Source organism: Melanotaenia boesemani, chromosome 4 (assembly GCF_017639745.1).
Source record: "Melanotaenia boesemani isolate fMelBoe1 chromosome 4, fMelBoe1.pri, whole genome shotgun sequence".
Classification (NCBI taxonomy): Eukaryota; Metazoa; Chordata; class Actinopteri; order Atheriniformes; family Melanotaeniidae; genus Melanotaenia; species Melanotaenia boesemani.
This window is the reverse complement of record NC_055685.1, coordinates 37,970,618-37,998,160: the sequence shown is the minus strand read 5'-3', so window position 1 is coordinate 37,998,160 and position 27,543 is coordinate 37,970,618. Positions and strand designations below refer to the sequence as shown.

Sequence of the window (27,543 nt, the reverse complement as noted above, 5' to 3'; positions counted from 1 at the left end):
TCACATGGTCTTAAGAGAAATGTTGGGGTAAAAATGACTTTATAAATTATGTTCCAGTTTTCTGGTGTGACGAGCTGATATATGACGGGAGCCTTCAACTAGTTAGAATATAAACTACTTTTTGATAAAAGGGCATGATTAACAAATGTAGTCCTTTTTTTTTTTACTGTGAAAGCAGAAGTGACAAAACCTTTATTCATGACAAATTAATATTCAAAAGGTTAGACTGCAAAAATAACACATTTTTTATGCATTTCAGCCCAAAAAAGTTGCATAATCCAGCCCATAGCAAAATTATAGAGCTGTTCCTTATTAAACAGGTCATCCCAACACATGCTTCCTGACACCAGACATACCTGGAGCTGTACCACCTGGCACCATGGCAGCACACAGGTCTCAGCACATGTAACCACACGTTGCAGAGGAGGTGAGATGAAGCATCTTTTTGACCTACGGCCTTTTTTTGGGACGTGATGCCGACCAGATGATTCATAGCGAATCAGCGATGCTCTGCTGGTTGGAGCACAGCACGCACGCCGATGGTAGCACAGTCGGGTAGAAGCTAAAAGAATGGTGGTGAGGTGGAGGTGGGGTGGAACATCTGTCTATCCTGAGGCACAATTCTCCAAATGGCTGTAACAAGCGGAGCAAACATCCTGATGCACGTGGAAGGGTACTCGGACAGAAGGGAAGATGGACAGGGATGGAGGGAGTGTGGTGGGCTGAGATGTAAAAGTTAAAGATGGGGTAGGTTGAGATATGGAGAGTTAAAGCCATGCAGACAGAAAGTTGTCTAGTATACCTCATGAAGACTGCTCATGTTAAAAAGAGAAAAATATCCACCAAATGACATAATTCATAAATCAATGTGTGAAGAAATGTTATTTAACTTGTTAAAGATCTGATCTGGAAGGCAAAGCTGCTGATTAATTATCTAAAGTCATTTGTGGGTGTTCATTCACACATAATGAATGCACAGCTCTGACTTTTCATTCACAGCTTGCAGGGCTTCAGCTTTAAGCACCACCACAAGGGGTGGCTATCTGAGCTGAGATGGAAACCCAATTACTCTGAAAGGCAAAAGCTGACATGTTTGTCAGGTCTGGCAGGGTCTGGGTGAGCTAAAATGTCAGGCAGCATTCAATTAGCAGCAAGCGTAAATGCCTCAGATCGAGAGACGGGAGTTGAGTTTAATAAGATGGATCAAATAGTTGAAAGCACCTGGTTGATGGAGAGATGATGCTGCGGGGAGAGGAAAGGTAATAATTACGAATATGTGTATCAGCTCTCTTTGCTTTCATGTACAGCACAAGAGGCATGAACTCGATAGGGTTTGATAGCGAAGCTTAGTCGTAGATATTTGTAAACTAGCGAATGATCTTTTTTTTTTGCTGTCATAACAGATTATCTGCAAAGTTAACACTGTTCAACATGAGAGGCTGATCTTGTTACCTTGTTATCATGAGTTACCTGCCTGTCCTAGCATTAGCTTTGCACCTGTTGATCATTCATAATCTGGTGACACTGAATTTTTTATAACTTTTTATCTTCATGGTGCATGGTCAGGTATGCCACTGATGGTATGCAGCTTCCCAAAACCTTACAAACACCATTTTTGGACTTAGGTTGTGTTTTTTTTTGGACTCTGCTGATCTGCTCCAAACAGGCATCATTCTCACAGCATGACACTGTGTTGTTGGAAAACATTCTTTCTTCATCCTATATCCGCAAAAGTTTTGTTCATAAATGATTCAATCAGGCAGGCAGCTCTAGTTTTAAGATCCAATTAAGATTCAATGCTGTGATGTGGTCTGTGGACAATGACCTGTCATCTGGAGAGACTCATTACTTTTTAAATCAATGTTCCTTGATATAACATTATCATCTTTGTGAAATCTCAGGGATGAGGTCACCGAGGCCCTGCTGTCTGAAAGAACAATAATAGAAATGAGGAGCAATATTATTTTATGGTTATACTGATCCTTAAAGCTTCCTCTGGGTTTTCCTTACATTTGTGACTAAAGGGGATGGTGGTGACAACAGAAGGTTTTGAGACCTTTAGCCGTTTCAGCATGTTTACCACTGACATTTATCAACCTCTTGTGAATACTTTACTCCCTCCTGGCTGGAGCTGCTCCCCTTTGACTGCCCTTTGGCTTCGATTACGGGACTCAGTTCCTCTGACTTAAACACAACCTGGAGCTAACATTTGCTTTTCCTCACAGCCTGTGCTGATATGAGGAATAATCCACTGTTGCTTCTGTGGCTTTCAGGGGCATTAATATAAAACGGCCCAAAGAACACTTCATGCATTCACGGCTTAATCACACACAGAACTAACACACAAGCTGGATGTGACTTCTTGTCATTCGCAGTGTTTTTTTTTTTTTTTTTTTTTTTTTTCTTTTTCTTTCTTGTTCTGTTTTAAAAGCTAAAACATCTGAATCACAGAAGACAAAAGATAGACCCAAGGACTCAGTGAAAAGTAATGTATGTGTGTTCAGGATAAACCTAGTCATTAGATTTTTTTTTCTAAAAACCGGAAGTTGTTTAATTTCATCTATTGTGCACTAAGAGATTCAGGTATCACCCCATTTCATTACATAACCTGCTGGCACTCAGCACCAACACAGCCTTTTATCTCCATTAACACTAACTAGCATGACAAACGTTACCTGTTGTGCCGTGTTAAGGTTTAAGGGTTCAAGGTTACTTTACTGATACCCCTGGGTAGATTTGTTTTGCAAAAACAATGATAGTATTTTGCATTTGCATAATAAAACACACACACATTGAAACTGACAGACAGGTACTTGACTGAGTGAAAAGTCAAAACAAAAACAAAGCAAAAATGTGCTCAGTGTTCCATCGTTCACCAAGATAGCAGCAAGGATAAGTAAACAGATAACATGAGATGAATAAGATCAAGATAGATACAAATAAATAAATAGAATAGAAAACCTTGGGGAAATAAAAGCAATCTCTGGGATACAAATCAGGATAAGAACATAGAGACAATGACAAACAGGACAAATAAATAGAATAAATAAAATAAAGTGCAAATGACACTTCTTCTTATTGAGCTCAGTGACAGCAGCAGGAACAACGTTAAGCTGGGTGACAACATGAAAATAAAAATAGTTCAGTCAGTAACACAAACAGATCATGGACATGGTGTCCTTCAGCCTAAAGAATATTTAGAGCTGTTAAATTTCAACTAGAGCCTAAACAGCATGTTAGGTTAATTAGTTAAACATGGATCAGATGTTCCTCACATTTAGAACAAAATAAGGCTGTAGACAACTTCTTAATGTAGCTGATAGAAGAGACCTGAGTATTGTACATACAATACTTCAAGTTGTTGAAAACCCAGTTAAACCCAAAGCTGCCGTGTTGTTGGTAATCCTGCTTTCCCCATTGTCCCAGTTGATCTGCTGAAATGAGCTGAGTGATCTCAAACTGGTTTTGTATCTGGTAGACAACCATTACGAAAGCAAGTTCTTGGAATAAATGTCTTGCCTTTGTTCATTTGAGAGAATAAACGCAAAGCAAAACAAGAAAAAGTCTATTTTTTGTAGAGTTCTGCTGGAAATGAGGAAGAGATTTAAAGATTTCTTCAGTTCCTCAGTGACTGTGCGAACGTGTGAGACTAATTTAATTAATATTCTCTGTACACTCATATACCCCTCACACACATTTTAAATGTCCTCCAGTCGACACGTATACACCTCATTAACCTTTGTCATTTTTAACCTTTTTGGCCTCATAATTTAGTCTCCTGAGCACAGACATGCACTAACACACAGAGAAGCTGTAGCACATAATAAAAGCTTAAATTCTCTCTGGATTCTTTAGTTACTGATGGGAAAAGTTACTATATGGTGGGAGAAGTTTCTGTGCTGACATGTTTGTACAGCATCCATCCATCCATCCATCCATCCATCCATCCATCCATCCATCCATCCATCCATCATGTCAACTTGCATGTAGTAGAGGAGGATTTTGAAGTAATGAATAAAGTTTACCTTCAATTAAACTTCTTTTTCATATTGTTAGCCTTATAGCATAACTGCCCAAGCCATATTTTAAGGTTTTATAGGCAATGAGGACGAGTCAGTCAGCAATATGAGGAGAGTACAGTTATATATGACAATTATGATACGAGATGATGACAATGAGATAATTCTTGCATTCATTATTTTCTTTTTATGGCTTGGTATTTCAACTTTGTGGTACAGAATGACACTAATGTTTATTTTAAGTTATTTACCAGTGACATATCTTATTTCATTTCTGCTTAGGCTTCATCTTCAGCATCATGACTCTGTGGTTTTTGTAGGACTGACCAAACATGCTGTGGGTCGATTTGAAAATGATCTCTCGGGCAAATCTCAGTCCCTTAGGTCTGCATTATGTAGCTACCTCAGCATAATAAAGGGTGTTCCTCAAGGATCCATCCTGGGACCACTTCTTTTCGTTTGATAAGTAAGCAATCACAACAAAATGTCTCATTCTGCAGACAACATTTTTGCTTATGATACAGTGATGTACTGCTCTGCATGTACTCCTAATAAAGCTCACTGTCATCTACAATTAGCTGCATGACTTTAAATTTGCTCTGATAAACAAATTATTACTCCACACAGTGAGAGGCCTCCCCAGCAAAGGCTCCAGCCAGTGATCTTCTTGTCTGGAGGGTCCACAACTGGTTCAGGTCCTATTTAGAAAGCTGGAGTTATTTTGCTACATTCGGCAGCTATGATTCTAAACAAGTGGCCATGACTTGTTGAGTCCCCCAGGACCGTTTCTGTTCAACTTGTTTACGATCCCCTTGGGTCAAATATTATAGAACTTTTGCATTAATTATCACAGTTATGCAGATGTTCCAAAACTTTATGTGTCTCTGTCACCAGACAACTGCAGCCCAATAGGCTTACTGTGTCAGTGCCTGGAGCAAATAAACACCTGGATGAGGGAGAATTTCTACAGTTAAATGAAGCCAAACTGGCTGCTCATTATTTCTTACTGAAACCAGCAGCTTTGTGTACAATCAGGCTGCTCTCACAAATGGTTCGTATAGTTTCTTAAAAATTATGCAAGGACATTTGTCTACATCCTATGGAATCCTGAGCCCATCAGGGGAATTATAAATCAGTGGTCACACTCTGTTGTGTTGTCTGCAGGACTTTTCTGGTTCCTAATCATTTTGAACAAAACCCGATCACTAACTCCGTCTTGGCTATGAAAGCGGACACACAAGGTGGAACCCTTTAACAGGTCAATACAAAGATGTGAAATGAAAAAAGAGTTTTTTTCACAGAAGCGGGTGCAAGGTGAGTCCACAACTACAGTCCGGTGAATTCTCTCTAGGAAGAGAGGAGAGGTTAACTTTTTCTAGGAGTAAATGAACTGAATATCCTGTGAGCACTTCCTGTGCAAAAGAAAGGAGAGTAAGTGAATGATTTGCAGGATGTGGTGATGGTTTATCTGGGAAGTTGGTGGGGCGAAAAGTTCATAACTGAGAGCAGGTAGTGGAAGCAGCTGGTGAAAGTTGTCCAAATGCTGAAGTGGAATCAGCGAATCCTGAAGTGACAAGGTTGCGTTAGGAACACAGGAGCATGACAGTTAAATAAAGATTTCTATGAGGCACAAGGAAAGCACGAGTAGGAGCCTGATTGCCACAGAAACAGTGAGAAATTCTAGCAAAGACCAGAGCTCCTGCAGGTCCTCTAGAAGCCAGCCCTAAATGAAAGCAGATGAGCTGCAGGTGTGTTTGTAGGAGCACTCCAGACTCCGCCCTGGACTTCCTGGATACCTGCTCAGCCCTGAGAACAAAACCAAACACCACAGCCAAGAGCAATCATGACAGACTCTTAGATAGTTTCATTTCCGTGATTAAAAATATAATTTTATTCTCTTAAATTTAGAATTATTAGAGAGCAAAACTTTCATAGTTTACTAAAAAAATCGTAACATTTTTCTCATACACTTCGTTGACTGAATGCAAACAATCCATTGTTTGTTGTCACTGTTGAAATCTTTTAAACTAAAACTATAGGCAGGATGAACAAATTCTATGCAGGCACACTGATTTCTAATGTTGCTGGAAATATGTAGCAAATCCTACAAAATGTTGTGGATAAGTTTTTGTACAATATTCTATGAACAGACAATGAGAATATGTTAATTTGACATAGTGTGAAAATAAACTGGACCTCTTCCTGTAAAACCAAAACAATCAGCTGAAAAAGTCTAATGTGGATGAATTACAGTCAGCCATTCCTTATTTAACTGTATTGATTAGTTGGGTGAGAATGAGAAGCGTAAACTGGAGATAAGGCTGAAAGCTGGACTCAAACATGGGCTGGTTACCAGATGAGCGTAAACATCGCATCTCGTTTCTGTGTATTTATTCATTAATCTATCTCATAAGATGGTTGAATCCAGGATTTGTATTCAAGCTGGTAATGATTGTATATTTGGGATGGGAATGTGGAGGAGCAGACGCAAACATTGGTTAGCTCATGTAAACATCTACATGCAAAGCTTTTATTTAGAGACTCTTTTGCATGGTGAAAAGCTGCACATGGACTAACAGGGTGACTGGAGAATACAAAACATGACAAAGCCAACATATTTCCACACCATCATTTTCTAAAACTAAATAACACATGTATGAATCCCTCTGGTTTCTGTCCTACAGCCTTTCTCGTTATTTAGAATGTCTGAAAAGGTTAAAAAGGTTCTTTTATGCATAAAAAACAACCCAAAAACAACGTGTCAGAGCTGCTTTAATTTTAAAACTGTGTTTGCACATCTCAACAGGATGTGTTGATCAACATATTCAGATTTATACAGATGGAATTCAAATTTCTGTGAGAACATCACTTCTTTTAGCATCAAATAATCCCCAATTTAATACACTCAACAGCCAATTAAAAAGCTGTCTACTACTCCAGCTGCACTGCAGTTCTGGCTGAGAAAAACATTAATAGGGATTTTTGTTCAGACAACCTTTGAGTGCTTTTGATTGGATTGGTGAGCATGCGCCTCACGTATGTGGCATTTCATCTGCCCTCTCTGATTGATGAACTGGTGTTGGTGTCTGCCCACCGTGGTTGCTGTTACCAAAGCGAGTCCTGACAAATGACTCAGCAGCATGAGAGACTAGAAACATTTATGCAGGATGGGGGCTCACAGAGAAGGATATCGACTGTGAGAGCTCCCATTCTCTCTGCTGTCTGACCACATAATGGCCACTCAGAGATTGTCACGCTAAGAGCCGTCTCCAAACCAAATGTGAGTTTCAGTGTGCAACATGGGACTTTACTTATGCAGCAGCTTTTATCGACTTGTTGGCGACAGAGACATCACTGGACCTAACACTTGTCTTCAAACAGCCTGAAATTGGCCCAAAGAACAAACAAAAACCCATAAAAACACAACAAAACATTTGCTATGACAGGTAACTAGACAAGTTTCTGTCTTGTTTAAATCTTTACCTAAATATAGAGCTACAATGTGCACTTCCCATTAGAGAAAAAAAAGAAAACAAACAGGAGTACAAGCAGATTAAACACACAATTCATTAATACTTGATTTGATCTAAAAAGATTTACATGTTCATAAAGAAAAGGAAAAAAATACATTTTTCATGTACTGTAGATAATAATATTAATAATAATAATAATAATAATAATAATAATAATAATAATAATAATAATTAGATTTCTTGATGATTCTTGACAATGGTGATGATGATGCAGATGCAGCTGGTGCATTGCTCACCATTGTTATGGTGATGACAAATAGTACTGGGAACTTACCTGGAACTTTGTAGCTGGTGTGAAGAGAACTGCCTCCGGATTAATGCTGGAAAAACCAAAGAGCTGGTGGTGGACCACCACTGGCCTCCCGCCATCGAGATGCTGAACTTGTACGGGTACCTGAGTGTTTACCTGAACAAGAACCTGGACTGGACTACCATCACTCAGGCTCTTTACAAGAAGGGCCAAAGCAGACTCCACCTGCTGCGCAGACTGAGGTCCGTCAGATTGCAGGAAAACCTCCTGAGGACCTTCTATGACTCCATCCTGGCCTCAGTCATATTTCATGGTGTGGTCTACTGGAGCAGCAGCACCACGGTGGCAGAGAGAAAGAAACTGAACAAACTAATGAAGAAGGCCGGCTCTGCTATGGGCCACAGTCTCAAGTGGTGGGCGACATGAGGGTGATGGCAAAGCTGTCATCAGTCATGGACAATGCCTGCCACCCCCTACATAAGACTGTTAGAGCCCTGGAAAGCACCATCAGCAGCAGGCTTCTTCACACATGGTGCACGACGGAGGTACTGCGGATTCTTCCTCCCCTCTGCTGTCAGACTCCAGACCTGCTTCCAGCATAGCCGATCATCCACCCCCCGTCCCAACAAAGCTCACCACTGTGCATATCTGATTACAATAACTGTACATATTCACATGTATACCTTTTTTGTGGCCAATATGGTCACTTTGCACTGCTGTTTTTTTTTTGCACAGTATTTATAACTGCTATTTTTCTTCTTTACACTATTATCTTTGGTGTGTATATATGTAAATATAGATGAGTGTGTGTTTTTCTACTTTGGTTCTGTGTAAACTATATACACCTGTTTGCGACACCAAATTTCCCCAATGAGGGATGTATAAAGGTCTATCTAATCTAATTTACATAGGCAGCTGGGACAATACTGCATCACAATACAATGACGATGATGTTTTGGACTAAAAGTAATGATACCAGAGAGGGGTGGGGTGGAGTGTAGCAACAAGTTGGGAATGGGACTATGTTGATCAGGTGCTTCATGTACCTGGTTGTTGGCACACCTACACATCCGCTGCAGCAACATTGGAGCAAACATCATCTTTGATTGTTGACTTATAAACAAATTGTTGTTTTTAGTAAGCCAGAAAAGAAATGTTCATTTTCAGCATTATTATCAAGTCCTTTCTCCTCCAGTCTTGACAGAATAATATCAAATCATAGAGACCTCCTCCGGCCCCCTCCCCATCCTCCACCATCCTCCATGGAAATTACATCACTGACTGAGGCCAAGAATAAAATAAGCTGACCTTGCATTTTGTCTCTTATGAGCTGACAGCTAAACATTTACAGAATTACATTGAGCTTTCAGTCAGTGTGTTCAGTCTTTAACAAGTGGGAGTATTTTTCCAGGGCAGAATATTTCAGTTATAGTCTTTAATCATGCAGTATCACTCAGAGAGTGCACACTACCCGCACACTACACCTCAGGCCATCTGCAAACTTTCTGCCACTCTATACTTGTAATGACAAGAGCTGTTTTGCGTTAGAGGTCTGCTCATTCAATTTTATTTACATCAGATGGTGTCTGAGGGGTCGTTTTGTTTTATGTGTGATTTTTTTCAGGGACTGCACATAATATGGCAAAAATAAGAGAAAAAGTGTTGGACCTTCACAAAGAGGCTCATGGGAAATAAGAGCTTACAAAGCAATAAAGAGACAAGTAGAAGCGAAATATATAAATTACAAGCTAATCTACAGCCATATTATTTTATTTCTGTGTCTTTTTTTAATGCAAAAACATGACACACATTGCAGAAAGAAGGAAATCTGAATATGTTTTCAGTGCTGTACACATTTGCTCTTTTGAGGATTGTTTCTAACTCTCAATAACTTTATCCTCTTCAGATCATGTTGCTGACTGATCCAGAGGTGGAGAGCAGCCTTCTGATCAGCTCAGATGAAGGAGCTACTTATCAGAAGTACCGACTGAACTTCTACATCTTGAGTCTGCTCTTCCACCCCGAACAGGAGGACTGGATTCTGGCCTACAGCCACGACCAAAAGGTGAGAACAGCTAGTTGTTCAAAAGGTATTAAAAGAGGCTGGGCGTTAAGTCAGATAAGCAACAGCAGCGCTGGATTACAGCGTCTGGGAACAAGATGGATAACAGAGATCCTGTTACGCAAGAGTTTGCCTCGTAGCGCACAGTCAGGGTTCACAGAGTTCACTTGGAGAGGTGTAGAAGTAGAACAACAGAGTCAGAAGTAGAAACACAAACTGCTCTAAGCCAGAGCCCATTTTTGAAAGAACCAACTCGTGTAACCTTGCAGTTTTATCATGTTTGCAAATGAGAACTGGTTCTCAAACATTTTTTTACCTGGTTAAATAAAGGTTAAATAAAAATAAATAAAATATGCATTATTGGCTGTAGAAATCCTTTTTAATCTTTTAAGCATCCTAACTACTAAAAAGTCACCTCATTTAATGCACTGATTTTTCCCAAAAAAAAACAAAAACTACCTCTGACACCTGAAGCCAGATTTTATCACATGCAGCTTGTTGGGATGAGTCAGACCTCATGTCTGCGTGACCCCATACTCTGGTTTAACTTCAGTGGTTCTGAAACACTGAATGTTAACAGTTTCTCTGCTTTAAAGCTGCTTATCGAAACAACCACACTGTCATTATCCTGACAATGTAGACTGATGTTGATCACACTGATAATCTTTACTGACATTTTGATTCAGTAGCTCATGACTAAATTAAAATTAAAATTTATAGTGCTGGACAACTATAAAAATTCTTCTTCTCGATTAATTGGATGATTTTCTGATGATTAATCATGACTATTTGTTATACCCAAAATTTAATAATTACAAAAGTCTTTCACACTTTTATATAATTTTAAATGCACTGCTATACAAATAAAAATTAAGTAACTTGTGGTTATTGAGGCAAAACTCTATTTACCGGTCGATCTACGTTCCTACCCTTATGTTCACCTGCTGTAGATAGTGACTGAAAAAACGAGACCACGAATACAAGCAGCCGGAATGAGTTTTCTCTGCAGGGTGGCCGGGCTCTACTTTACATTTCCTTTACATCTCCTGGCTGGCTTGGTAGCGCCTTGGGATCCCCCGTGATGAGCTGGCAAACCTAAAAACCTTTGAAAGTAAAGCCTGGTACACACATAACGATGCTTTCAATGTTATGAGATTTTTTTATATGGTTGAGTCCTCACACGTGAGGAAAAATCATATTGTGAGTGGTGTGCTCCAAAAACATAATCAGAAAACAACACACACATAACGATGCTGTCCTGCAACTCATCTACAATCTCGTCCTCCGAGCCGGAAAAACGTCAAAACGCAGAAGAAGAACCATAGCAACAACCGACAAAAAACAAAGAAGAAACTTTACTTTACTTCCTTGTTCCCCAGCCAGCTCGCTCTCTGATTGGCTACACTCCGTACCACGTCACCATCCACGCAGTCACAATGCACGAGTCATCGGCGTGCCTCAGAAATCGGCTCTGAAACATTGAACATGTTCAAGAAAAAAAAACAAAAAAAAAACAAAAATGATTATGTGTGTACCAGGCTTGAGGAGACATTTTCTGTCTGGCACTTAAGAAATAAGAAAAAGAACCAACACTTCTCTTTGTCCATAAAATGCATAAATCGGGTCTTCTTCTGCCTCTGGTTTGGTGAATCTTGGTCGTAGCGAGATGAAACTTCCAGCTGTGGAATCTGTGAGATGTGAGCTTTCAGTAGAGGAGCCGTTTGTTCGTGTTCATGGGGACACATCATCTGTGTTTACTTATTTTTTTGGACTTTGTGTACCTGGTCTTTTTATTGTTTGTTGTCTTAACTGTGTTTGGTTAAGAAAAATTAAGATAAACAACTAAACATGTTACCACAGTTATGCTGATGACACACACATCTACATAACCATCTCACCAGGAGACTACAGTCTGATCCAAACTCAACTGCATGGATCAGATTAAAGATCAGATGTGCCAGAACTTCCTTCAGTTCTGGCACATCTGGACTCAGACTTGGGAGTAGTCCTGGACTCAGACCTGGATTTTAGCTGTTATATTAAGACAGCTGTGTTTAATCTGCCTGTTATCACTTAAAGAACATCTGGAGGATTAAAAGACCGATGACTCTGAAAAACTTGTCCATGCATTTATCTTGAGTAGACTGGACTACTGTAATACTGTCGTCACAGGTCTCCCTAAAACGTTCATCAGACAGCTGCAGTCAGTCCAGAACGCTGCCTCTCCAGTCCTCACTAAGACCAGTAAATTAGATCCTAGAACCCCAGTCCTCACTAAGACCAGTAAATTAGATCCTAGAACCCCAGTCCTCACTAAGACCACTAAAGTAGATCCTAGAACTCCAGTCCTCAGATCTTTACACTGGCTTCTTTTCTGGAAAGAACTGACTTCAAAATTCTGCTGTTAGTTTACAAAGACCTGAGTGGTTTAGGACCAAAGTCCATTCAGGATCTTTTGGTTTGTTTTGAACCAACCAGATCCCTCATGTCATCAGGGTCAGGTCTACTTTCTGTTCCCAGAGTCAGAACTAAACGTGGAGAGGCAGCGTTCAGCTTTTCTTTCAGCTCACATGTGGAACAAACTCCCAGACATTTTTTATTTTTATATATATATATATATATATATATATATATATATATATATATATATATATATATATATATATATATATATATATATATATATATATATATATATATATATATATATATATATATATATATATATATATATATACATACACACACACTTTTTTTGGATTTGGTCTTCCATTCTGATCTTCACAAGGAGACAGTGGAGAGGAAAACCTCCATTTGACACGGTCGGAGACCGCGGTACAAAGAAGCAGACCCAAATGCAGAACACTTTAGTGAGACAAGGAGTGAGATGCAAACAATGTTTATTTATAATAAATGTTTAGTGGCTTGGTCCAGGTCCGGGAAGATCTTCCTATGAGAGGGCAGAGGATTAATGTGGGTCTGAGAGGGTGCTGGGTTATGTCTGCTATAGCAGCGGCTTACTATATTCCAGAGGAAGACTGACGGTGGAGGAGTAAGCCAGGTGATGGTTGCTGGTGGAGGTGGAATGAGTTTGTTTGCAGGCAGGGCGAGCAGGCAGGCAGTCGACTTGGCATGAGGGACAGTCTTTATCCAAGGTGCTGTGGTGATCCAAGGTAGCAAGGTCTAAGGCTGAGGAATTAAGATGACAAGATAAGTTTACTGAGAACAAGGCACAAGGTAAGACTTAGAATGAGGCCTGGTTACCACGCAGTAAAGTGTGACAATCTGGCAAAGACTGGAGCTCCTGCATGATCTTAAATAGCTGGGAGGTAAGCTGGCTAACGAAGGTGCTGATGCGCTGCAGGTGGGATCAATTGTGGCTCCAGCCTCCGCCCTTCATCCCCATGGCAACCTGCTCAACCCTACCTGCAAAACTCAGACACACAGAACCATGACACCATTAGACAGATCCGGGAGAAACAACCTTCAACAAGGGAGAAAAAAACCTCCATCAGACCCAGGCAGGATCTGCCTGGACCGGGTGAGGTGGAGAGGACAGGAAAGTGTTTGTTTTTAATGAACTGGTAGATCATAAAAATGCTGCTTTTTTTGTTTTCACTCATTAAAAATCTCTCCAACAATGCGTCCTGGAACCACTATGATTTTCTAATCTAAATTAAAGGAATGAACTTAGTTATTTAACTCATATTCTCAAAATAAATAAATAAGTAAATGAGAAGAATTCATATGTAAAAAAAGACATAGTACATTTAAAACTAGAACTACTTTAAGTTGAATTAAACAAAATAAGACATTTTTGTATTCTAATTGAAACAATTCATTTTATGAAGAGTAAAGAATGAATAAGAACTCAACAACATCCTGAGCTGCTGTCATGTAAGTAATTGTTATGGTTACTATGGGTGATAATTGAGCAAGTGAGGCAGAGCGACTAGAAAGAGTCATTTTTAAACTGATTATGCATTAATAAAACACTTTTTCTTTGCAGTTTAGCCCATTTGGATCTAATGCTTCAGCTGTGATGAATAATAGAAACATTTTCTTCCAATGAGGATGTTATGCCTCCAAAAAGGGAATGAGTGAGAGAAGATAGAGGGAGAAAACTAGCAAACTGCTTCAGAATTTGCTTGTTTGTAATTTTTTTTTTATTTGTAGAAATTTACAAAACAACTTACACTTACATTAATCCAACATAACATTTTCTGCCTCCGTACCCCAGACATCCAGGGGTTAAACAGGGTCAGGGATGTCTGGGGCTAAGGCCTGACACATACACCGCTGCTTCATCGTGGGATATTAAGCAATAAACCTTTGTCATGAATTTAGGTTCTGGATAATTAAAACAATACTTTTACCAATTCATTTTATTTTTCTCCTGTAGAAAACCAAAAACTCACATCACTTAGAGCTTTAGTTGGTGATCTGATTTGACTGTTTCTATTTATTTATTTTTGTAGTGAATCAGAGAAATCGTCCCTCATCATTCAGTCTGTAGCAGAGGCCCAAGCATTAGCTTCTGAGTGTGACAAATAAACCTTTTCTGAACCAGTGAGTGGCGTTTTGAGATATTTTTAACCATATTGTGAACGTTGTGATTTTTAAAAGAAGAAAAGCAGCATAAATATTTTTATAACAATTAAGTCATATAATGTTTAAATGAACCGTACTTATATTGCATTTTTCTACTTATATGTTGACCACTCAAAACACTTTTACAAGGACACTTCAACACATAGTCTGGGGAAGCTGGGAATCGATCCATCAACTTTCCACCCGTTTACAGCTGAAAACCTATTTTAGGGTGCAATCACTTCTGCTTTAAGTAAATCTTTTACCTAATACCTTGTCACACACCTAAGATACCATCGTCCACAGGACAGCAGACAGCAGGGGGGTAATCATCCTGTGTCCTGTAGTACGTAGGAAGATGGTGGCACGGGCACACGCAGAGATTCCAGGCTTTCAGCTATTTACATTTCTTTTGATGTTTTGTTTGTGTTTTCACTCACATATTTAAGACTTAAAGCCTTAATCCAGAACGGAAGGGCCTGCTGGAACTGGGAAAAAAACTCTGTTTTTTCTGCATTGCCAAAGCCAGATTTTTTTCCCCCCAAATGCAGCAGACCACAGAGGCCCTCACCACCTTCCCACGGTGGTCCAGGAGACGGAGGAGACAATGAAAACAAAAGTGGGGCAGATGGAGCGGGCCGTGTGCTAGGCTACAAAGTGACTAACACAGACCGACTCTGCCCAGTCTACTCGCCAACGCCAGGTCTCTCACCAACAAACTGGACGAAATTTGTCAGAGGATCGTCTCACGTAACACTGACAGCTGTGTGGCTGTCTTCACCGAGACATGGCTGGACAACAACATCCCCGACCTGCAGCTGTGGAGCAAGCGGGGCATTGTTTGTTCCATGCCAACCGGACTGCAGCTTCAAGTAAGCCTGAAAGGCGGAGGTTTGGCGCTGTACGTTCACAACTTGTGGTGTACAGCTACGAACATTATTGGAACTTTCTGCTCTCCCGACCTGGAATACCTGGCAGTGAAGTGCAGACCGTTTAAACTTAGAGAACTCAGCTCAATCGCAATCATGGCAGCCTATACCACCGTGAGCTAATGCTAAGTTAGCGCTGGAGGAGCTATACTGGCTGATCACTGGGCAGATGAACACAAATTCCGAGGAGGTTGTGATCGGGGCTGGGGACTTTATCTACGTGAAATTAATTCCATAAATTTATACACTTTCCCACAAGACACTTTAATATATTGGAGCAGGTGTACTGTAACATTCCAGGTGCACACACGGCTGCAGCAGCTCCTCACCTCGGGATGTCAGATCATATTTCTGTGGAGCTGATCCCTGCCTACAGACCTCTGATCTGCAGGACCAAACCCACCACCAAAACCAGGTTTAGACTGAGGAGGCTTCTTCAGCCTTACAGGACTGCTTTTAGCACACAGACTGGGGAGCGTTCAAAGAGGACGCTGATCTGGAGGAATATGCTCTGCACTGATGCTGTCTTACACACAAAGACAATCACAATTTTCCCCAATCAGAAGCCATGGGTAGACAGCACAGTTTGGCCTCTGTTAAAAGCCGGGATGCAGCCTACAGACCTGGAGACAAACTGGCTTATAGCACGGCCTGCAAAGAACTGACAAACAGCATCCAGCTGGCAAAGCAGTGCATGGAGGAGCACTTCAACAGCAACAAAGAAAAGGCATCAAGACCATCACAGAGAACAAGCACAGACAATCACCACCCCACTCTGCCCGACACCTTGAACAGCTTCTTCCACACTTCGCCTTTCCAAGCAGCAGAACTACTGTTCACCCTCCACAGCCAGAGGCAGCATCAGCCTCTTACCCTGCAGCTGCACCAAGTCACCGCCACCCTGACGAGGATCAACATCAACAAGGTTGCAAAGTTGTCAGGTCGGACACTAAAATCATAAATTTTTCTAGACATCTTCAGCCTGTCCCTGCAGCTCTCCACAGTTCCTGTCTACCTGAAGTCCTCCATCATTGTGCCTGCAACTGCAACCATTGTCTTCCTCAGTGGTACCGCCCCATCGCTCTCACCCCAGTCATCATAAAGTGTTTTGAGCAGCTCTACCTAAAGCACATCAAGAACACCATCTGCAGGGGAGGGTGTAAGTGAGGAGTTATATGGGGTGGAGGTTGAAGTAGGCGGAGGGTAGGGGAGGGGGAGGCCTCTGGGATCCTGGGGCCCTGGACCTTCGCTCGAGCCGCCCTGGATGGCCGGTCCCTGGCGAGGCCAGGGACTCTGCGTGCTGACACAGTCACTGAGTTGTCCAGTAGGTTTATACTCGAAGAGACAATTTTTCTTTTTTTTCTGAGTTTGTATCTGGTTGTTGTTGTGCTATGTTTGTGATGTGTCTTTTTGATTTGGTTATTATTTAAGAACTCTTAATGACTAGCAGCCCTGTTTTTCTGTAAAAGCTGTAGGAAATTTTCTGGTGTGTTTATGTACAAGTGTAGCAGTTTGTTGTCTGGTGATAGTGTGGATTGAAGGGTCATTGCCTTCTGTCTGTGGTGTTTTTGTCTCCTCTTCTTTCTACTTTCCCTTTTGGTTCTTTTTGCTGTTTTTTGTCTCTTTCTGTCCCCTCCCATCAGGTCCAGCAATTTTACATAGATTCCATGATTCAAAATAAATAAATAAATGAATCAGATTATCAAGAGGAGCCTTATACCCATAAGCCTCGCCTTGGCAGAGCAAATTTGTTTGGCACAATACAGCAACCAGACTATCATTCTGCTGCTATGATGCAGGACAGGACAGGTTTACAGAAGAAAAAAAAAAGGTCACCATCCCTGCTGGCCTGGACAGCCTGCAGGTCGCCTACAGGGGGAATCATTCTATGGAGGATGCTACATTTTCAGCACTGATCCTCAACTAGAACTCCGCATGGTTGCGTCTTCAGCCCTGCCCTCTTCACCCTCTTCAGACAGGACTGCTCTGCCATCCACCCCACCAACATGGTTGTGACGATACCACTGTGGTGGGTCTCATATCCAACAATGATGAGACATAGAGAAAAGGTCCAGAGTCTCACAAGATGGTTTTCCAAGAACAATCTGGTTCTCAACAAGACAAGGGAGGTCCTAGTAGATTCCAGGAGGTCCAGGAAGACTGAGCACGCTCCTCTCTGCATACACGGAGAGCCAGTGGAGCATGTGGACAGCATTAAAGGTCCCATGTTATGCAAAATTCACTTTATAAAGGTTTTCTAAAAGTCATATGTGTCATCACAGTCTGTGTATGAGGCCCAAAAATGAGAAAAATCTTTCACCTCACTCACTTGAGTGCTCCACTTATTAGCAAATGTTTGCTCAAACAGGTGAGTCTGAGATTTTTCCTTTTGTGACCTCACGAAGGGCAATAACCACTGCTCCTGGTAGTGGATACCATGGATAGTGGCTAGCTAAGCCTGCCCTTTAAAATCACAGAGCAGGTGCCAGTGAAAGCCAGATCCTCTCACAGAGAGGGGTGTGGACAGGCACCACTCATTAACATTTAAAGGTTCAGATAAAGAAATAGCCCGTTCTTTGTAGAGCTCAATAGAGCTACTTTTGGAATGGCTGAATTTGGGGTAATACACTTTGAAAACAATGTTGTCGGACCTCTGATCCTCATATGAAATTGTTGAAAGCATGTATAATATGGGACCTTTTAGTTTCCTCTGACCTCTCCTTGACTGTGAACACTTCACACCTTGTGAAAAAGGCCCAACAACGGCTCTTCTTTCTCAGGAAGTTGAAGCAGATGGGACTCTCTCCTCAGTTGCTGGTGAACTTCTACAGAGCCACAATGGAGAGCATCCTGTGTTCAGTGTGACAGTGTGGTATGGCAGCTGCACAGCACAGGATTGTAGGTCGCTGTCTACCAGATCTGGACTCCATCTACACCACCTGAGTCCAGAGGAGGGCCAGACACGTTGCCACTGACCCCACCCACCTGGGCAATGCACTGTTTGTACTGCTTCCTTCAGGAAAGCTGGACAGGAACATTAAAACCAACACAAAAAGACTCAGAGACAGCTTCTTCCCCAGAGCTGTGAAGCAGTAGCCCCCCTGTAGTTCAACACTTATACCTTCCCCCGCAGTACATGCACCCAACCCTCCACAGCCACACACTGAAGATTCACACCTTCTCAGACACATGCACACACACACACACACACACACACACACACACTAGAATGCACTTCATCCGCTCTGTAAATATTAGTCTGCTGTGAATTCTCTCATTTTCTGTAAATATAGAGGTGCTAAATTTTTTTTATATATTTTAACGCTTTATTTATTATTTATTTATGTGTGCCTGTTATATTTCTATTTTCTTATTTATGTGTGCTTAATATGAGAGACTCGTCAAAATTTTGTTATGCTTGCATAATGGCAATAAGATCTTGAATCTTTGCTCTTGAATCTTGAATCTCTCTGGAAGCCCAAAGAAAGAACCCACAACACACTTCACAGCAACATCATGTGATCCCGACACGAAGTAGGCAAAGCAAGTTTATTTGTTCTACAATTCAACGACAAGGTGATTCAGATTTTCATAAAATGAGTGCTTTACAGAATACAAGAAGCATAATTTAACATTTAAAACAAAAGAAAAAGGAAAAAAGATGGGGCATTGGATTAAAACAGTACTAAAACATGATTGAGTTTAAAAATTAAAGCTTAAAAGAAACAGATGCACATCTGGACTTTTAAATAAAAACTATTGAAATGCAGCAGAGAACAGGTGGGTCTTTAACCTGGATCTAAATAAACTGAGTGTTTCAGCTGATCTGAGGCTTTCTGGGAGTTTGTTCCAGACATGTGGAGCATAGAAGCTGAATGCAGCTTCTCCATGTCTGGTTCTGACTCTGGGAACTGATACAAAACTGGATCCAGATGACCTGAGGGTTCTGGTAGGTTCATACTGGGTCAAGAGGTCTCTGATGTATGTTGGTCCTAAACCATTCAGAGCTTTATAGACCAGCAGCAGAACTTTAAAGTCTATCCTCTGACGGACCGGCAGACCTCAGAGCTGGACTGATGTGGTCCACTTTCTTGGTTTTAGTGAGGACTCAAGCAAGATTCAAGACTGTTTATTTGTCATATGCAGGGTCAACAATGCAATGAAATGCTTAGGATGAGAGGAACCATTTGACTCGCTAGGATAATCAAGAAGTACTAGTAGCATGTACATGGTAAAAAGTGTTTGCAAAAATACAAGAGAAATAAGTAAATAAATAAATAAGAAATAAGTAAACAATATAGTAAAAACTATAATAAAATATAAAAACATACAAATGTGCAGGTAGGAATAAAATAAGGTGTAAGTAGAATATTTCACAGGTGGTAGTATTGCTTCAAATGAATTTCATGTTGCACATAGTATAGTATTGCACGTGGGTTGTGGAGCAGGTTATTGCACAGGTAATAGGTAGCACTGACAGAGAGTTAGTGACATACATGATATATTCATATAGTGCAGCAGCAGTGTACATATTATGCAACACAAAAAGTAGTTTAGTGCAGTATTATTGAGAGTTCAGTATTATTTAGAGTATTATTGAGAGTTCAGTAGTCTGACAACTTGGGGATAGTAACTATCTTTGAGTCTTTTAGAGTGTGCTGGCAAGCTCCCGTATCGTCTACCATAGTGTAACAAACGTCCTTGTGCTGGATGAGTATAGTCCTTAGTGATGCTGCGTGCCTTACGCAGACACCTGTTGTGATAAATGTCCTGGATGGAGGGGAGACTGCTGGCAGTGATGTCCTCTGCAGCTTGCACCACCCTCTGTAGGGCTTTTCGGCTCTGAGTGGTGCATTTGCCATACCACACTGTGATGGAACCCGTCAGCAGGCTCTCGATGGCACTCCATGATGACCGATGTGAGTGCTATGGGCTGATAGTCATTGGGACAGGATGCTGTGGGGGTCTTTGGGATGGGAACAACAGTGGAGGTCTTGAAGATGGTGGGCACGACAGACTCGCTCAGAGACAGGTTGAAGATGTTAACACCCCTGCAAGTTGGTCCACACATGCTCTCAGCACCCGGATGCCGCCGGGCCCTGGTGCTTTGCGGGGGTTTCTTGAATGCCTGTCTCACTGTAGCTGTGTCTATACAGAGTACGGTGTCCTCACTGTCAACATGTGGTTTGGTGACAGGCGTGGTGTTGTCTGCATCAAACCAGACGTAGAAGGTGTTAAGCTCGCCTGGAGCAGCAGAGTTCTGAATAAGCTGCAAATGATTTTTAGGTAGAACCTGTAAGAACACTGTGACAATAATCAAGCCGACTAAAGATGAAAGCATGGACTATTTTTTTTTATCTTTTACTCTTGATATATTCTTAAGGTGATAGTAGGCTGACTGTGATTCCCTTAATGTGTTTTTCACTCTATGTATATAAGAGTCCATCACTACACCCAGATTTCTGGCCTGATTGGTTGTTTTTAGGTGTATAGACTGAAGCTCTGTGGTGACTTTTAATCGTTTCTTTTTGGCTCCAAAGACCATCACCTCAGTTTTGTTTTTGTTTAACTGAAGAAATTTCAGGCAATTCCAGTCATTAATCTCCTGTAGAGCCTGTAAGGGGCCTTGGTCTCCTAGTGACATTGTAATATATATCTGTGTGTCATCTGCGTAGCTATTGTAACTAATTTTGTTATTCTTTATGACGTGTGCCAGTGGGAGCATGTAGATGTTAAACTGAAGAGGCCCCAGGATGGAACCTTGGTGAACTCCACATGTAATTCTTTCCTGCTCAGATATAAAGTTACCTGTTGACACAAAGTACTTTCTGTTGTCTAAATACATTTTAAACCAGTGTAGTTTTCCAGAGAGGCCCAGTTCTCCAGTCATTTGTGTAATACATTATGGTCAACTGTATCAAATGTAGCACTGGGGTCCCGTAAGACTAAGACTGACATTTTTCCATTTTCTCTATTAAAATATATGTCATATGTCAAACATGTCAAGTTAAAAGGAACCTTTGTCACCTTCCGTGATTTAACCAGATGACAGCGTGAACATTAAAAATTGTGCCAAGGCAGGGTTTACAATATTCTACACTCAAAGAAAAAAACTGAATGACCAAACAGAAGACAAACGATGAACTGGCAGGAAACCAGTTAAATTATAAGATGAGAGATCAATGATAAACCAGGAGAAAGTGGTGGTAATTAGCACAGCAAACCCTAACATGAATTTAAAGCTTAGCACTGAAATCCAGGCAATAAGCACAACGAAATAACACTAAACAGAATCAAAAACAAACAAACCCTCCAGACCAACACACAACATGCAAGTCAGAACAATAACAAGTATTTATGCACCAAAATGAATGTTCCCTGTATGACCCCTGACAAGGAGACATGGATTAGTGAATGTGTGTCTACACACCTTCCACTCCTCACAGAAACACATCTAAGCATTATTTGCTGATTCTGACCTTGGTATGCTACATCCGACGTCTTCAGCCTCTTTTCTCGTTTATTTCCTGCTGAGGAGAGACATTAGGAGACTGAGTGACTCATACTAAGCACACTGAATATGAGAGTAAATGTTAAGGCAGTAATGTTTTCATGGTTACAGACATTTCAGCTTTACCTGTTGTTGCAAATAAATCTGTAGTAGTGATTATTATGAGATCAGTCTTAAGGTATGCTGATATGCACTGCTTCCAGGAAACACACTCCAGAGCGAGTTTACATAAAAAGAACAAAAACATTTAAGTAAACCTGAATGACACCAGAAGACTAAAGTTGTGAATGAGAAGAGGAAGAGATGACCACATGCATCATTTACCTTTTTTAGTTTTTATAAAAGCTTTATTTTCCTGTTTTATATGTTCACAAGTCTGTATGCATTCCAATCTTCAACCACGAACAAATATGGACACTCAAGTTATAAATAACTTTTTCAGATACTTTAAAGTTTAGTGAAGCACGTCTTCAGAAGGGAGGGAAAGGACAAAAATGAAGGGAGGAAGTTGTGCTTCCACTTGTAAATCCAGTGTGGTGTTCTAAACACAAAATCCAAAAATTGCAAAAATGACAAAAAGGTGCCAGATTCCTGAGGTACCTGCACATTGGAGCCTTTCCAGTTTGCCTACTGTGCTAACCAGTCCACTGAGGATGGAATTTGTCTGCTTTTCACCTGGCCCTCATCCATCTGGACATCTGGATATCTGAGATAATTAATCAGAAGACTGATGGACAGGTGCACTGAGAATAAGTGAGGACTTTTACACTCTCTATCAGACTTAAACACATTCAGTTCAAGGTCATTTATAGAATGCATTTTAATAAAAGTAGATGACCCAAACTATTTCCTGATCATGATTTAAAATATAACCATTGTGGCCATCCACAAGCAGACTTACTACACACAGCATGTTCTAAGTGTGGGAATCTTTGGACACATCCAGATGGATGGACACCTGAGGTTGACAAGCTACAGAAAGCAGCAGTGACAGATGTGGCGATCCCAAACAATGGCAACATTAAGAGGAAGCTAAAAAAATACCAAGAACTGAAGGAGATGAGTTGAAAAGAGGAGGGTCAGTAGTGTACTCGAAGAAAGTTTCTTTAAATCTGGGACAGTGGGTCCAACTGGCATACCAGCTAAGATCTCCCTCCAGAAGAGCTCAGTCCAGGGAGCAGCACGACGTATACAGCTCAGAACCTTCATGCTCCCAGGCCTCTGGTAGTGAACCTGAGTTTGAAAGAGTGGCAACTGCCCCAGACACACCAATCATCTCTCTTCATCTCAGTGACATCATACCTGCTGGACGTACTCAGCTTTAACTTTGCTCATTTAGTCTTGTTTTGTCCTCCATACGTATCCTCTGACTACTTGTTATGACCTGTTGCTTTGTAGTCCTCATCAAACCACCATTAAACTCCTTCTGCATGTATTGTTGTGGTCTGCACATGCCCCATCCTCCCCCACCTCCTGACATGTCACACTCTGACTTGGGGCGATAAAATAATTGCTCTTTTCAGGTCAGATTGGAAAGCGCTGATTGGCTAAATCCATGTAGCTGTAACAACACCATAGCAGACAATGTTTCTGTCACCTTCAAGGGCCTGTTCATAGACAGGAACCAGCATAGTTCTCTGGCATTAAACGAGGTTTCCTCTTATCTTTGTATAATAATGTACTGTATGTGCCACCTCATTATGAAGGTTCTGATGCTTTACCTGCAGAGATACACTGCTTTGCAGTTTTTAATGGATGCCTTATCACTTACAGAAGCATCTTTGTATTAACATATAAAACAGACTGCTAACTCATGAAAAAAATCTTTTCTTTAAATCATTTCATGCTCACTTTACTTTCTCTAGGAAAAAAGTCTACATATTTCAGACTACAAGTGAACATTAAAACATGATCACAAAAGGTGCATGTGCTGTTTCCTCCCTCAGAGCAAGCTCAACATCCCCTCTCCTGCTTCCCGCCTCCATCTTCCTCCCCCTCAGTTACTCATCCTTACTCGAATGCATCGTCTCCACCCCAAAAGTGCTTCTCTTTCACTTTCCCTGCCTCGTCTTTGGCAGTGCTGCTGCATCTGTTGATTGAGAGACCTTTCGGAGGCTGCACCGACCCCTTCATCTCCCCATCTCCTGCTCACTGTCACTTGCTTGGCTACATACTAACTTGCTTTCGGAGGGTAATTAGTCAAAGTGATTTCCTGCCCCCCCTCCCTGATCCTTTCACTTGCATCTGCTTAGAACAGCTTGGCATGGATGTCATGGAGATCTAACCATCAGTGCTCTTTGTCCTTTCTTTCTGACATGAGAAAGAACATCAGATGCAGTTGTCACAGTAGTTAGCATGAGTCCAGTGTGGAGCGAATAAATAAAGCAGGTGTGTTTAATTTCTCTTGTCAAAGCACGGGTTCTTTGTATTCTGCACTGTTCTTGAAAAATAAGTTTGGATTTTAACCAAAATGGAAAATGAATGGATCTAGAAAAAAGTACTGAATTGCAGCTAAAGTGAACATTTGCAGCAGTTTAAGGTCATTGTCTTTGTTTTGTTTTTAAACGTCACTTCCTGCTTTACAGTTTACAGTCTTATTTGTTTAGAAGAAAGGCAGCTTCACTCAGCTTTGACATTCATAGTTCTGACCAAATTAGAAAATTTCATTTTTTTCATATATATTTGATTTTATTAGATTAATATTTAAGATGAGATTTACAGAAATTGCTACTATTTAAAAGGGGTTACTGTTTATAAAAGCAGCCTGGTTGTTTTTAGGAACAAACTAAGTTACTAAACTTTGCAGACAGAAATACACACAAAAGGGCCTTAAATACCAACTTTGATACGCCAGCTGTTTTTCTGCTGTCATCTCAAGATGAACCAAACCAAACATTAACCTCTTCATGTTTGGTGTTTTGTTTACACCCTCCAAATTCCACAGCTCCACGTCTCTACCATCACGAGTTAATGAATGCTTCTAGATCATGTTATAAAATAAATAAATGATTGATTTTTCAGCTGTAAAAATGGTATTGCTGCTGTCTCATGGTCGGTGCATGAATGTAGGTCTCTACTTTCTGGGTGGGGTAAATACATGCAATTATAAAATAAATTAAACAAAGAGTCGCATTATTATTATCTACGGTATGTAATTGTTTACATACTATGGATGGTTGCTCATGCTTCAAATGGGAAAAAAGTCCAGTCTGACAGAGCACACACTGAAATAAGTTTTAAACCGCATTAAATTCGAGCTGTAAGCTGCAGATTAAACAGATTTGTGGCTTCGCTTTGTCGGAAAGTGCAGGTGTGTTTGAGGACAGAGACTTCAGTGAATACGTCAACCTGACAAGGTTGTTGATATACTGATCAAACAGCAAAATATGCAGGAAAAAAGCACTTTTATTTTATCAGTGATTTTACATTGACTCTGAAAGGGAAATACCACAAAAATTAGGTAAAATCAAGTTTTCTCTTTCCATGAAATATCAAACAGAGATTATCTGTTATATAAATATATATATATGTTGAAGTTCAGCCCACAACCACATCCAGTGACCATCAGGGACGACAAGGTGGAGATTGTAGACAACTACAGGTACCTAGGGGTTGTGGCTGGATAACAAGCTGGACTGGACATGCTGTACAGATCACCTGTACGAGAAGGGCCAAAGCCGTCTGTACTTCCTGCAAAGACTGGGATCTTTTAACATCTGCAGAAAACTCCTGTGGATGTTCTATCATTCTGTGGTGGCTAGTACGCGTTTTTATGCTGTTGTCTGCTGGGGGGGTAACATGACAAAAAGGTGTGCTAACAGGCTGGAAAAACTCATCAGGAGGGCGGGCTCTGTGGTTGGCATGAAGCTGGACTCCCTGGTGACAGTGGCAGAGAGGAGAACACTAAAAAAACTACTGGCTATTGTGAATGATGCCAGTCACCCTCTGCACACTGTCATCAGTGCACAGAGAAGCCTGACCAGTAACAGGCTGCTCCTCCCCAAGAGTAGGACCAACCGGCTCAGAGACTCCTTTGTCCCCCGAGCCATCAAACTGTACAACTCTGCATTAGGCAGGAGGGGGAGAAGGAGGGGGGAGAGGGAGGTGTGCAGTCCGCCTGATACAACACATGCACAATAACCCATACAAACAGTTGCAATAACTTATACGTGCAGTAGTGAACTGGGAATCTGTACCACCTCTACTGTGTGCAATGCTTGTTTATATTGTTTTATTTAACTTATCTTATTGTTATTTATTGTATTCTATTTGTGCTTTTCTTGCACCTTGTTGCCTCTATTTTACTTTATACCTGTATATATTGTGTCTTGTGCTTATCCTGCTTTACTGTTGGTGTTGTATTGCTGCTGGTACCCAAATTTCCCTGAGGACTCTCCAAAGGGATTAATAAAGTATTTCTACTCTATTCTATTCTATTCTATTCTATTCTATTCTATTCTATATACATGTGGATATACAGTATGTCTGAAATTCTGCTTTTAGTACATCAGACATTAATGCAATCATACTTTCTGTGCTCAAAAATTTTAATTGACATTAATGTATAGAGAACCATAGTGTTCAATATTAGCATGTTTAAAGGTATCACGATTCAATAAACAGAACAAAGAATTTATTAAATAATTAAGATATTATTGAAACTGAAATACTTTATGTAATAATATATATGTTTTAGATTTTTATAAATGTTCAATGTTTGTACAGTCTTGACTGGTTTTATAATCACATTATTATTTATTAAAATAGTTTTGACAACATTCTTGTTTTAAATTTGACTTTAAATAAAGACAATTTAAAAAAAATTATGAAAATCTGTTCTAATCTCTGTTCAATAGTTTCTGTGTGTGTTGGGATGTCATGATTATCTAATTTCAAACTTAATCGCTGTATTAATTGCTATGAATAATTAATCGTAAAGATCTTTCAATATCTTCACTTTCTATGACAGATTATGTGTGAACGATATCAGCAGATGAACCCAACTTGTTTTACCAGCAGCTTTTTTATGCTACAGTAAAGCTAAATGCACAGTAGTTTGGTTAAATGATGCTAATAATATTCTAACGTAACACTGAAATGAAAAGTTATCGTGTTATTTGTTATTTTGTGATTATGTACGACTCAGGTTGGTCTTACGTGACACATTCGCTCAACGTTAGATAAGGAAAAAATAAAATAAATACGTCTGTTGTGAGGGATAGTTTTGCTATTTAAAGATAATCGACTCGGCGTGGGGGTCCGTGGCTTTTGGTGTGAAATAAGTCACAGTCCACAGAAAAAAAGGCATTTAATTCCAGATACACGTCTTATTTTATTTTAGTTTTATGTCTCAAACAAATGACCGCTATTCTTGTAAAGGACAGAAGTCAAAGCTAGCTGGATGTTTGTCCTTTCTTTCAAAATACTTTCTCTACTCAGGTAGAAAAAAAAAAAGTTCAAAACCTTTTTTTATAATGTAGTTTCCAGAAAGAAGCCTCTCATGTTCAGGTAGAGGTCCTGTAGACTTTTCCATCTGTGTTCTCTAAGAGAAATCCTGAGTTAAAGTTAAAGTTAAAGTCAGGTTTATTTGTCAATTTCTTCACATGCCCATAACATACAAAGGAATCGAAATTACGTTTCTCACTGTCC

The 27,543-nt window shown here is 40.4% G+C and overlaps 1 protein-coding gene and 1 long non-coding RNA gene across 5 annotated transcripts in view; one reads left to right on the top strand and one right to left on the bottom strand.

Annotated features, from left to right (window-relative positions):
• Positions 1-27,543, top strand: part of LOC121638480 (VPS10 domain-containing receptor SorCS1) — a 201,772-nt gene that overhangs the window by 117,967 nt on the left and 56,262 nt on the right. For all 4 annotated transcript variants that reach the window (XM_041983306.1, XM_041983304.1, XM_041983305.1 and 1 more), the window contains exon 4: positions 9,709-9,867. In XM_041983306.1, the coding sequence (XP_041839240.1) occupies positions 9,709-9,867 (159 nt within the window). The remainder of the gene's footprint in view (positions 1-9,708; positions 9,868-27,543) is intronic.
• On the bottom strand, positions 12,975-13,325 carry LOC121638517. The gene is made up of 2 exons (XR_006010032.1): positions 13,129-13,325; positions 12,975-13,053 (listed from the first exon to the last, which is right to left on the bottom strand). It is a non-coding gene; the product is annotated as an uncharacterized LOC121638517 (long non-coding RNA).